This window comes from Phoenix dactylifera, chromosome 11 (genome assembly GCF_009389715.1).
Source record: "Phoenix dactylifera cultivar Barhee BC4 chromosome 11, palm_55x_up_171113_PBpolish2nd_filt_p, whole genome shotgun sequence".
NCBI classification, from domain to species: domain Eukaryota; kingdom Viridiplantae; phylum Streptophyta; class Magnoliopsida; order Arecales; family Arecaceae; genus Phoenix; species Phoenix dactylifera.
In genome coordinates, this window is record NC_052402.1 from 15,304,044 (window position 1) to 15,317,278 (window position 13,235).

Here is a 13,235-nt window from a genome sequence, read left to right on the forward strand (position 1 = left end):
TAAAACAAGAGAAAGGAGATCAAGCCTCTTGGCACATGGTCGATACTGGAGCTAGCTAGATTTTTCCTGCAAGCATTCCGTATAAATATTGGGCATGGAAGTGATGGCGGTGTCCGCTAGAGGGTGGTGGTATCTGGAGAGCATGTTTGCTAGAGCATTGGGGAAGATGGGCTCCAAAATTGACAGACATTATATTCCGTTCATTTTAATTGTCTTTTTTTCTAAATTCTTATTTTATGCTTATAATTTGCCTTCAATCTAAAACTCTCAATTTCCTTTAGTGTTTCTGAAAGATAATTTACCTCTATAAGTTTTACTAAAATTATTGATCGGTAAATTTGGAGCTAATATTTCCAATGCAGGAATCACTTCTGTTACAAGTGATTCCACGAGAAAAAGAATTGCCTTGTAATAGACTCACGAGGGAAGAGTGTGAGCATAGAAACTCATAACTAAGAGGGGATTTCTCCTGATGCATTAAAAGATCTGACACTAGAATATGACTATGGAAAATATTTGATAAGAAAATATTTGATAAATTCAAATATGGGAACTATTTATGGTCATATTTTAAATATTCGTATAACGCAGAGAGCATTGCAAAGAGATGGAGCACCCACGGACGCAGCTAATCCCTATATTCTAGGGATAACTAATAAGATAAAATAGGGATAGGCTATAAACGCTGGCTGCTCCATTTCCTCAAATCACTTAAGAGTTTTTATGTAAGAAAATCCATTACAAGTTGATATTGTGCTAACGGAAGGGTAAATTATATCAGTACGTAAGCGAATTTCCTCCTTGAAGCATTTCGCCAGTACTATTTGCATCATCTATCTCTTTTTTTTTTTTTTTTTGACAACCCAAAATTTTCCCACCGACCTCAATCAATTCGTTGGAAATCTACTTTGTCCTGCCACCGGCCGTATCGGACTGCAAAAATTAGTCGTTCAAAGAAATAATATATAAAAAATAAATTTATCAAGCTTACTCTAGATTGTGTGTCTGCATGCTTGAACTGCTCATTTCTTTTTAAATAAAAATCACGTGCATTCCCTGACGAAATCTAACAACAATCTAACATAACAGCTGTGTTTTTAAGAAGCATGACATGACTTCAGAAAACACTTTCCATACTTTTTGTGATCTATCTCCATCATTATGTCTTGGCCTGCTTCCAAGTTCGAGCGAACGTCAGCCTCTCCCGTTCATGGCTGCCTGGTGCTTGGTGAAAAATTATTTTTTAAAATAAAACTTAAATAAAATGACCGTTTCTACTTTTTGACCCTACCGGCCCCATTTTCTTGACTTCCGTCTCGCTCCCTTCTCTCTCTCTCTCTCTCTCTCTCTCTCTGCTCTAAAAATTGTTAATCCGCGAGCCGTACGCTTCTGGAGAGCAAAGACTGCCCCTTCTTTATTCTTGTCGCTATTCTCCCATCGGCGCCGATCGATTGAAACCCTGATCATGGGGTCCACCGGCGGCACCTCGCCGTCATTGGACCGCCGCGGCGGCCTCCGCCGGCTTCTCCCCCTCCGGAAGGACTTCATCTCCCCGACACCCGCCGACCAGAACCTACTGTTCTCTTCGCCCCCTTCCCCTCTTCCTGGCCCTACATCTCCCCCGCCAGCCGGCAAGAAGAAGGGCTTCGCGGCCGCGGCCTTCCGGGGGCTCGGATGCGCCTCCGCTTCCTCCTCCCAGGTCTTCGCCCCGGCCGCGGCCGCCGTCGTCCGGTCCTCCGCCGACTGGCAGGGGAAGCGGCCCCGGCGGCGGAGGGCCAAGCAGAAGAAGAAGGAGCGGCGGGCCCAGGCAGTCGGCGCCGATGTGTGGTGCGCCCCCGGGATCCCCTTTGCAGCCGATGCCTCAGTGGACTGCGTCGTGTCCCACCATCAGATGATCGGTCGTGGGAGGCCGGAGGGGGAGAGAATTCACAGAGAGGTATCCATATTTTTTCTTGGAATTCGTTCGACTCTTTCCAATTTTCGGGTTTAACGATTTAAATCTATTATTTTCTGTTGTCTCTTTTTGTTTTTTTAGATGTAATTCTCATGGGGTTTTGACTGATTCATGGTCTTTCTATCCAATTTGGAAACTCTTGAGAATTTTTTGTTTTCTATTTACACATTGATATTATTGATTTTAGTTCATATCATCAAAATAGGTTAGTTGGGGTTTCGATCTTTTTTGCTCATTTTCTTTCTTGTTTTTAAATCGTTTGAGCAAAAGACCTTGATTTCTCTTTTGCCGCCCTTAAAATCCATTCCTGCAACCTTTATAACTTCATATGTTCGGCACCAAAAAAGGGAAAATTTTGGTAATTAGTTTTGACCTTCCCAAGTTGTTTTCTTTGGCAGCGGGCTTTCATTGCTAGAAGGGGTAGCAACCAAGAACAGATCTCATCCTTTATGGATTCTCCGGTGAATCTTGAAACACCTGAACTCCTACCATCAGGGCATCTTCGTCATTTGCGAGGATATCGCCGTTCTCCTGGCGGGATCGAAGAGGTGATATGCTTACAACTGATCCTTCATTTTTGTTATTATAATCTGTTATATATCCTGAAGATTGCCCTGCATGCTTATCATGGCCTTTGCCTAAGAGGATCGAAACTACATTTATATTTTAAAGTTTATCTTATTGGTCTTTCCTATAACCATGTTGTGGAGATGGTGGATATGCATATTATTGGTTCTTTTCAATTGGTTTCTGAGTGAAACCTCTATTTTCATTCAGCATCAAAAAGTTTTCAAAATATGGACTTAAGCTCTTGGACTTTTACATATTAATTATAAATTAATCTATTCAAACACATATACAATAATCCTAGGAGGTCTCTTGTGGAACCTGAAATATCATTATCAAGATCCCCACCTCATAATTGGGCACCTGTCATGGAAAAAATCCTTTATACTGATTTTCTCTACCTTCATTTGGCTATCATCTTCATTGCTTGCTTGTGATCGGCTTATAATAGATGATCCAACATATACTATCGGAAAGTATTAAGTTCAGCATTTTGGTTTAAAAATTCAAAGAGGTGGTATTGATTTCATTTACCTTCTGATGGATATATTTGCTTATTTTTTGTTTTCATTTTATGCTGTACTCTACATAGTTTTGAACAATCAGCATTTGTTATTATCATTTCTTCCTTTGTTTTAATTCTCCATAATTTTTTCCACCATTTCCTAGCAGATTAAGATTCAAGTCATGGTCGGTACATACCAAATTTTCCTTTCATATTTCAAGCACTCTTGCACTGTGACCAGTGATCTGCAGTGTTGGTGAAGTTAAATGTTAGAAATAATTTATCTACACTGATGTTTTGATTCTGATAAAGTGTTCTTAAACCTGATACCATGTCTCAAAATTCGTAGTTTGATTGAACTAAATAGGATGTATGGTTAATTGTTGCAGTTTGGAAAGGTTGGTCTTGTTATGCAGAAACATTGGAATCAGTTGCTGTAAATATGAGTTCTTGCATTACTTTAAGCACAATCACTGTTCAAAAGCCTATAAAAAACATGAATTATTTTGTAATGCTAATAATACTTTAATATGGATTGAGATTGTGTACCTAGTGATATTAGATATTTCCTCTGGCATATTTTTGTAATTACTTATGCAATGCTGTTAAAGTATCAAAGTAGATACTTTGTCAAGTAGTGCAAAAAGAATATAGCTTAGTATAAGTTGAAAGGGTGGTCGAGGCATGTTATCACTCCATAACATTGATTTTATGTCCTTGATCCAAGAATTGAGCAATATTATGACTGGTGTTGAGAGTTCTAGAGCTTGGTTCCATTGGAAGTATCAAATGGAAGACCATGGTTATGCTATGTTATTTAAGATTTTAATGTGATCAAGATTAGGGTGTACGTTATTGATCAGCTTATGTTGTCTATTTTACTAAATGAACTATGATTACAATAATATAACTAAGGTTTTAACCTGCGATAGGTGATTGCCCTTGTCCTACTTTCATGTAACCCCAAATTGGAATTATGGATTAGAAAAGACTAATAGTAAATAGTTTTAGATCTGAAAACAGAAGTGATCTCCTGTTATAAATAGCAAAGAATAAAAAACAGGGAATATATTATGACAGAGAGTAGGATAGAGGAAGAAGAAGATGATAGAGAAGAAAGAAGGTCTATGACCACTTTCAATCACAGAGTAAAATCCACGTATTCTCTATTTTTCCCTTGTAGTGTACATAGCTATTTAACCTCAGCTGCCCTGCTTTCCTAGTCTTGCTAGGACTCTTTCCAAAAGGAAATATACTAATTCTAAACATAGGCATATTTGACTGTTACTAGGATTTTTAACCAAACAAAAGAAACTTGAAAACTATGACTAAAGTACCTCAGAACAGCCCAGTTACTGTCACAGCATTGTAGCATGAATAGTAACCGCGAGCAGTTCATTATAATTTATTGACCCACTAAAACAGAAAATAACAACTAAATAAAAACTGAAAAATAAAATAAGACTTCAGAAACTTGAAACTTAAAAATCTGATCGTATTAGACTTGCTTCCAAACACATCCTGGCATCAAAAGACAACACATTAGTTTTCCAAACTAAGATCTTGCAGTATCATGAATCTTGAACAAGAGATATTACTATATTAGCTTGTAGCTCTAGAATGTAAGACCTTAATAGGCTTTCCAGATTATGATGCTTTAGTGACACATTAAGCAGGTGTAGGGAGATTTGCCTTCAATAGAGCACACATGGTATATGACGAGCCACCTGTCTGAGATGGAACCATGTTTGCATTACTTTATATATTCAGAATTTCAATAGTTCTAGCATCTCTAATGAATATATTGAAAGAGCTATACTAGTAAATTGGTGATATCATTAATATATTCTAAAAGGTGGTAGTATATTCCATGAAACAAAGTCCATCATCTTTAAATATACAGCTAAAGTATTTTATAAGTATCTACAGTTTTTGATGCATATCCAACACATTGATATGTGCTTACATGGTTTTTTCAAGTTGGACAAGAGAGTCTAGGAAAGTATGTATTTGCAAAGGAAAGGATTAGGGTTTGTAACATTGGCACTGAGAACCGTACTAATGCGTTACCACTTGGGTATGGTGCGGTGTGCACATCCTAAGATAGGCTTCCAACAATTTTTCTCACTCCCAACCATGTTATCGTCTGAAATCGAGAGGTATGGGTTGGTATTAGGCAATACAGGATGGTTCTGCTAGGTTCGGATAAGTACGTACTGATTCGGTTCATATACTGAATCGAGCCTTAGTATTATACTAATACTTTATTGGTACGGTATGGTATGGTTGATATGGGATGGTATGGATTGGTATGGCAAACCTTGGAAATGATACATTGCCAGAATGTCGAATGAGGAAAAGTTTGAAGCCGTGGACTTGCATTGGGGAGCGGGGGTTAACAATGCCATTGTAGTCATAAGTTAGTAATATTTGGTGTAGAGTGGGAAAAAAAGAATAATACAAGAAATAGGGTTACATTGCTAAAGGGAATATACTAGGAAAGAAGTTTAAAGCTGTACTAGTGTAGCTTGGCATGAGTGGCGTGTTTTAACACAAAATGAGATAAATAATCAGAACTGAAGAATATGTGATATCAAGGACTTTGACGGATATAGGAAGGCTGAAAATGATGCAAAATGGTAATAATTTATAAGATAGGTTTCATCTATTGGAAGGTAAGAGTGAAATGTACTAATATTCAAAGTAACAGAGATGGTATTTTGAGATATAAGATCAAGTTAAATGCATTAAGATTCAGGATGTAGAATCTTGTGAAGTGTTACAAAATTAAAGAAGAATGAAATGGTAATTTTCAAAAACCATTAAATGAGGTTTTTACTAGAGAAATTTGTAAATAAGAGGATGCAAAGGTTAAGGCACTTGAGCTAGACGAACATACCAATTGATGTCTGGAAAATGAAGGGAGATGGATAATGAGTTAGCTCACTAGTTTATTTAATGAGATTTTAGAATCTAAGAAAATGCAAAATGATTAGAAAAGTACTATATCACTCATCTGTAAGAGGGATGTCAGAAACCTTTCTAATTATGGTGGGACTAAATTCATGAGCCACTCTATAAAGCTGTGGAAAAGAGTGATAGAACAAAAATTAGGAAAAAGGACAACAATTTCCGAATATAAATTTGGTTTTGTGTAAAAAATGTCAACAAGGGAAACTATTATTTGGTTTGCCAAACACCAATCCCCTCTTGGATGGTTTTCTCTGGAGGAAATAAATGGAAGTTTTTTCTTGGGGCAATTATAGAAAAATATAATGGAAGAGGGAAAAGTCTACTTACGGTAGTTCTCAACTTTGAGAAAACTTATGATAGAGTACCAAAATAATAATTGGGTAAGCTTTATGATGGAAACGGGTGCATAAACAGCACTATATCAAAGACAAAAAAATGGAGATATTTAGTGCAAGTAGAAGAATGTGAAAAAAGGAAAGGTCTAGAAATCGTATTTATCTACTTGGAGAGAACTTACAATAGGGTACTAGAAAAGTAATTTGGTTGGTTTTGTTAAGGAAGACTATGCACCAAGATTTGTCATACGGGTCAGTACTGATGTGTACCTGATCATACCATACCCGTATGCAGTATGGGGGATGTATCGACATCCGGTATACCAAATCAGATATCGTACTGGGCATACTGACACTATAATAAGATGGTATCGCTATGTTGGATCTATTATAAGTGTTAAGAGTAATTGTCGTGCCACAAGTATTTCCCTAACATAATGGGCTTAGCATGCACTAAATCAATATCTTTTTATCGATAACCATAATAAATTTACTCCTGATTTTTGGGAAGATGTATCATGAAACATGTTATTCACAAGCGATATAGTGTTGATGAGGAGAAAAGAGCAAGACTAATGTGGAATTAGATTGTAAATAAAGCCTTAGAGGATAAGGGCTTAAAAATTAGCAAAACAAAAGTGAAGTTAATGGAATGCCATCTTGATGAAAATGGAAATGAGGATGAGGCCCCAAACAAAACTGTTTAGACAATAGATACAATTGAGTGATCGTAGTGGTTATTCTAGGATCTATTGGTATAGTATCTATTAGTATAGTGGTGATATATTTAAAGACAGGTAACAGAATATAGCTGACTGGGTGAAGTGGAGAGGTGCTTTTAGGGTCCTATGTCATTAAAGCATGTCTTAGCAACTCGAATGACAATGTTGTACTATGTCATTAAAGCATGCCTTAGCAACTCGAATGACAATGCTATACTATGTCATTAAAGCATGCCTTAGCAACTCGAACAACAATGCTGTTAGTGTTGTGTAACTCAGAATGTTCTACAACTTGGAATGTTGTGCAATAAAGAACAGTCAAGAAACAAGTTTAATGGAATAAAAATGAGAATTTTGAGATGGATTGGATACGACTAATGTAGATAGAGTAAGAATGAGTATATTTGAGGAGTTATAAGTGTTACATTGATGCTGGTCAAAATGATACAGAAGCAATTGAGATGATATGTGTATATACAACAAAGATTTTGGAGTGCTGGGAGCTCAGGGTAGCATGGGAAGGAATCTCCTATGCGAGATGGGTGTTGGGGGTTGGGAGCATCATCCTTGAGCGAGACTCAGCCGTGGTGATCGTGTGAATACGGAATGAGAGGCGGAGGGGGGAAGAACACCCGCTGCCATGAGATATGCGTTGGTTGGCGAGGGAGTGTAGTGCCTTCCAAGCTATGCACGTGTACCGGAAAGCGAACAAGACGGCTAATTGGGTTGCCTCGTTTGCTGCCCAACACTCTGGAGAGGTCCTCTGGATATGTCATGTATCTGTTCCTCTATCCCTAAGCCGTCTTCTATCTCTTGATTTTGTTAGCTGTGCTCACGCTCGATCTATGTGAGTAGCCAGTGTACCAAAAAAAAAAGATTTGGGAGTGCTTTGGTGAGGGAGGGTAAGGGAAAAGAAAGGGAAGATTTAAGCCAACATGGTTGGAAGTTGTGAGAATGGAAATGAAATAGTTTGTAGTAACATTAGAGGTAGTATTACATAGGAAACCTAGGCAAATGAAGACTGACAGGTGAATCCAAATAGTTAACACAAGGCTTGATGGTTATGTTTTTGGTTAATATAAATTAGTGAAGAGTATAGAGTTGTCAAACATAACATTATGACTCTTAGCTTTCATATTTTGTTGGTCATATAGCTTAGATGGTTTTATATTTTATCGAAAACATTGGATCATACTATTTTTATCCTGATCCTACGGACTCATCCAGATTGAAGAGGGGGGGGGGGGGGGGTTGCTGTTTGAACGAGGCTGCAGGATTTAAATCATGGACTGTAAGGACCTGGCAAATCTTGTCACGATGAACTGTAATGGTGTCCTTGATATTTCATACTGTCAAGAGGTTGCATCTGTTCTTGGCTTAAACTACAAGATCTGCTCCCTTGTATAAATGGGTCTTGGCCTGGTATAATTGACTGTTTGATAGCAACTATTTGGGTGTGGGCTGAGCCTAGTAGCAGCATGGTTGTTGTGGTCGAGAAACAGGAGTGGGTGGCGACATCAAAGCTTCAACAAGGACTACTAGTTCAGAGACAATGCAAGATCTGGTTTTTTTGTCGCATTTATTAGGAAGTAGCAGGCAGCGAAGTAGCTTGACAGATGGATTTGGGTTGAATATAGTAGGACAAGCAAAACATGACCTTATTGATCCTCCAAGCTACTATGGTTATCTTCCAGAGCAGATTTGAGTTCTGAAACTGGGGTTGTAGATTTGTTTGAGATTCATATAATCTGGCTGTTCCTTTTTAGTGAGATGGGGCTAGGAATTGTACTATGCATTATGATAAGGCTCGGCCTTGCTTTTTCATTGTCAACAAACTGACTGTTAGGCCTGCAACCAGCCCAATTATCATCAAGGTTCAAAAAAAAAAAAAAACACTTGCACTTTAAGCATGGCCTATGTTCTCTCAAGCTGATTTTTAATTTACTCGAGCAGCCTTAAAAGCCTGTTGGGCCAACTCAGCAAATCAATGGTCCTGCTTAGTCTCATGTACGTCTGTTTGTTTAAATTTTACTGCAAATTATTATAAAATCCATGATTTAAGATGAACTGAGGATTGCCCCAGTGGTCGTACCCCTCTGCTTAGCAACTAGAGATTCTGGATTCGATTCTTGGATGGTGCATCCTCAAAAATCAAGACTTGGTAATTAAGGTGCAGGTAGGTCTCATTCCCTTTTGCTAGAAAAAAAGCTATGGTTTGAGGCAGCACAACTTTCTAGTGGCATGACAGGATAGACTTCAGTTAGGGATGCTGCAACCAGAATCAGTTGAAGATTATCTATTACAGTTATATTAGAGTTCATTTGGAAGGTTACTGAACCACTTTTGCTAATTGTTGATTGGTAAGGGGTAGCCAGAGTTTGTGAGGTCAACCAAGGTAAGCGTTGTGGTCATGCCACCTTTGAGTCCGCAAACCTTCAGATCAAGATATGATGTCACTTGACATTTAGTCGATTCAACCTAATATATAAAGCATTGCCCTCATACAAGATGTAAGAAGCCTTACTTATCTAGCCTTGTAATTTCTACTGCAGCTTTAAGCCATTAAGCTGATATTGTATCCATGTTACTGAAACTTTAATTAGTTGCATAAAAGGGCTTCTGTTTGCTTTTTCTCAAAACACAGCACTACCACCAGCAGTACCAAACTACCAATCATGTGACAGGTCATACTACTCAAATTTTAATTTTGTATATCCATTCCCTATCTTTTTTAACAGCATTCTCGCTCTTGTGGTCATCTTCATGGATTCTCACATGTTCAAGGATTTGACAATTATTTTCATATATTGCCAGTGGATTCATTTATTAAAGCAAAATTGAATTCATCACAGGAGTTTCTGGTCAGTTCAACAAAAGCCATAACCTCCAACAGTCAGCTTTAAACATTTTTAAATGATAAAATTTTAGTACTCTTAGTGTAGTTAATCTGAGATGCTCTAATGCTTAAGCTGATGGAGAAAAGGGTGAGTGCTATAGCTTTGCCTAAATTTCTCATTTGAATAAAGTGCAAGTTGTGTCATGAAACAAGAGTATTAACTGTCTCCTAAATTTAAAAAGCAACATGAAGATGTAAATTGTGGGTTTCAGATATGGAAATATTACTTTAGGACTAGCATTCTCAATATCTAGCATGGAACCTGTGAGGATTGCTTACCCACTGACATTGAATTATCACTTATACATTGTGTTAATATGCAGATCATGATGTTCCAAACTAGGATATTGCTGGGAGGAATGAATGTATATGATCGATACCAGGATTGGCGTCTTGATGTTGATAATATGTCATATGAGGTGCTTGATTTTCTCCTACTCCTGTGTTTCTTATGATTGTTCTGGTTGCACTGGATGATGGCATTGGATTTCTGATTTTTGTTTTTCCCTTTCAACAGGAATTGCTTGAGCTAGGCGATAGGATTGGATATGTGAGCACTGGGTTGAGAGAGGATGAGATCATTCGCAGTCTCAGGAAAGTTAAACACTCGACTTTTGATGCTTCAACCATACACTTCTCGTCTGAAATGGAATGGAAATGCAGCATTTGTCAAGTAAGTTATTTCTATCTTGGATCTACTCAATTACTTTTATGTTTTCATTTCATTCACATTTTGAGGTTGAGTGCTTCATCTTCTGTGGTACAGGAAGAATATGAAGCAAATGATGAAATGGGAAAGCTGGAGTGTGGTCATAGCTATCATATATGTTGCATAAAGCAGTGGCTCTCTCAGAAGAATGCCTGCCCTCTTTGCAAGACAGCTGTGCCCAAGGACTAGCACAGACTGGTGCAGCAGAACTGAGATCACCATTTCTCCTACCTCCTGTGTATAGCTTTTGGCCTTTGACCCCAAGATGGACAGAGCATTCATTGGGAGTTTTGTTTGCTGATAGAAATGTTGCGGTTCCGTGGCTCTTGGTTGGATTGGTCATAACCTTCAAATTAGTTCTGGTTCAGATAAAATTGAATCCATGTACTTGCTCTTTGTTTGAGCAAACAACCATTTTATATATGCCTTGATGTAGTTTTGTGATTCAGCTTGAATCCAACATGCTTGCACCAAACAAACTGTAAGAAGAGAACATTTGAATTTTGCAACTCATATTGGATTTTTGCATCTGTAGGTTGTTTGCGGAAGGTTGAGTAACTACGCTAATGTGTAATGACAATTTCTGTAGTTGACAGAGGTAAGGTATGTGTTTGATTCTGTTTCAGAAACTTGTGTCTGTTCTACACTGTACGTTTCTTTCGGTGGTCATCCCTTCCTATAGTTTTTCGAGTCATGCCTGCGCATGAAGTTCTGCTTAGGTCTCTATGATTAAAGCCGAAGAAATCTGATTGTATATTTGTTGTCTACTATCCTTAAGCTTAAATAATCCAAAGAGTACTTGTGAAGTTCAAGTTGGAAGTATTATTACATAACCCCTTTCAAATGTAGGATTGGTTCAAATAATAAAATAGTCTTTTGAGTACAACATGGGGAAGGCTGGGAGCTGGTTGGGTTGGGAAGTATTTGATAATTTTCATGACTAATCTCAATGCAGGACATATTGTATGTTAGCGATTTTGTATCGGTATATAGTATGAGAAATTTACTGATTCAATATGCCGTACCGGTCTTATATTAGGCATATATTAACACAGTGATAAAGTAGCACCGTTACGAGGTTCGATTTTGAGATAGCATATGTTGGTTGTAACGGCTATAATGGACGTTATTTGTCTCAAAAATTACCATTTTAAATTTTTATTATTTAATAATTGTTATAATGGCTGTTATGATAGTCTTATAGTGGAAAATAATACCCTTCCTTAATGGATTAGCACTAGCATAAGATTGTAACCTCCATTTTGCGGGTTGAGTTACTTGAACTTCTGAATTTAGTCAGCAGATAACAATCATGTTTTTTCAGTTCTTGGTCTGTTATATAGAACAGGGAAAACTTATGTTATCATCGCTGGTTCGAACTATGGCGTTCACAGGTACTAGAAAATCATATATATTGGATATTCATACAACAATACATAGGCATCAATACAATGTATTGGATAACCTATCAAAGTCAGGATGTGAATTCACAAATTACATCCAGCTCTATGAAAACTTTCTAATACAGCCTGCAGTCATTGAATCTGATATTACTCCACCAGTTTTTATTACTTTGGTTGTTAAAGAAGCTGTTGTCCAAGCTATGAATGTTGGACAGCTTATGAGCCTCACAAGGCTTCAGCATTATGGAGGCCTAGTGTGATGGAGGTTTTCATATTCAAAGTCTGCAACTTTTGCTGCATATTATGAAATTTAGTTATGACTACGGTTCAAGGGCATGCATTTATTAAAGGATGGCCCTACCTGAGCAGCTCTCTACATACAGAGGTTAATTGTGCTCCATGATCGATTAAAGTTTTTGATTGATGCCCTCTAGTTTGTAATGTCGCTGTTTACCTTGGTAAGAAATTTAGCTATTTCAACCGGACAAAAACCTTGTCAAGGAAACAAAACCGAGAATAATAATACCTCAGCACTCACATTCCTACATAATGACGTTTTCTGTCTGCTTCCATTTTCCATTCTGTAACCAAAACAGCTTCATCCAGTAGTTTATGCCCGTTCACATCCGAATGACGCTGCCAGTTGGAAATCTTTGTACCTGATTCCAACCATCAACCAGGTGAAACCGTTCTAGGCTCCAAGCTGATGCTGGAAACAATGGCAACCATCAACCATGCCTATTATGAATGAATTATGAAACCACATCTAATTACCCGTCCACCTCAGCGACTTTCTTTTTGCCAATCTATTATATAAAAATAATGGTTAAGAGTGTCTGAGCAACAGGTCTAATTACCAACAGGTCTAAACCCCATGAACCAAGCTACCGGAGATGAAGATCCAAACTGGCCAACCAAACCACAAAAAACTACATTGATCACAGCAGACTACTGTTTACTTGGTTAGAAAGGATTCTAGGGCCACGTTAGACATTTAGGTCCTGAAAACGTTGGTTACTAGGCCCAGCTATTTGCAATTAAGAACTGCCTCCAGACTGAAGCATTCATGTCAACTGCACATGACCAAACAACCTAGCAACCTACCATCAAGCAGCAGCAAGCAAAACCTTGCAGCACCCCTGTAGCATAAAACACCACCAAGACCTCAAAA

At 37.9% G+C, this 13,235-nt stretch overlaps 1 protein-coding gene across 1 annotated transcript; it reads left to right on the forward strand.

The window, feature by feature from the left end:
- The first annotated feature begins 1,332 nt into the window (after nt 1-1,332).
- Nucleotides 1,333-11,263, forward strand: LOC103709314. Its single transcript, XM_008794606.4, has 5 exons — nt 1,333-1,936; nt 2,353-2,502; nt 10,276-10,371; nt 10,470-10,625; nt 10,719-11,263. The coding sequence occupies exons 1-5, from the start codon at nt 1,466-1,468 to the stop codon at nt 10,848-10,850; spliced, it is 1,005 nt and encodes a 334-aa protein (XP_008792828.2). The 5' UTR covers nt 1,333-1,465; the 3' UTR covers nt 10,851-11,263.
- The last annotated feature ends 1,972 nt before the right edge of the window (nt 11,264-13,235 follow it).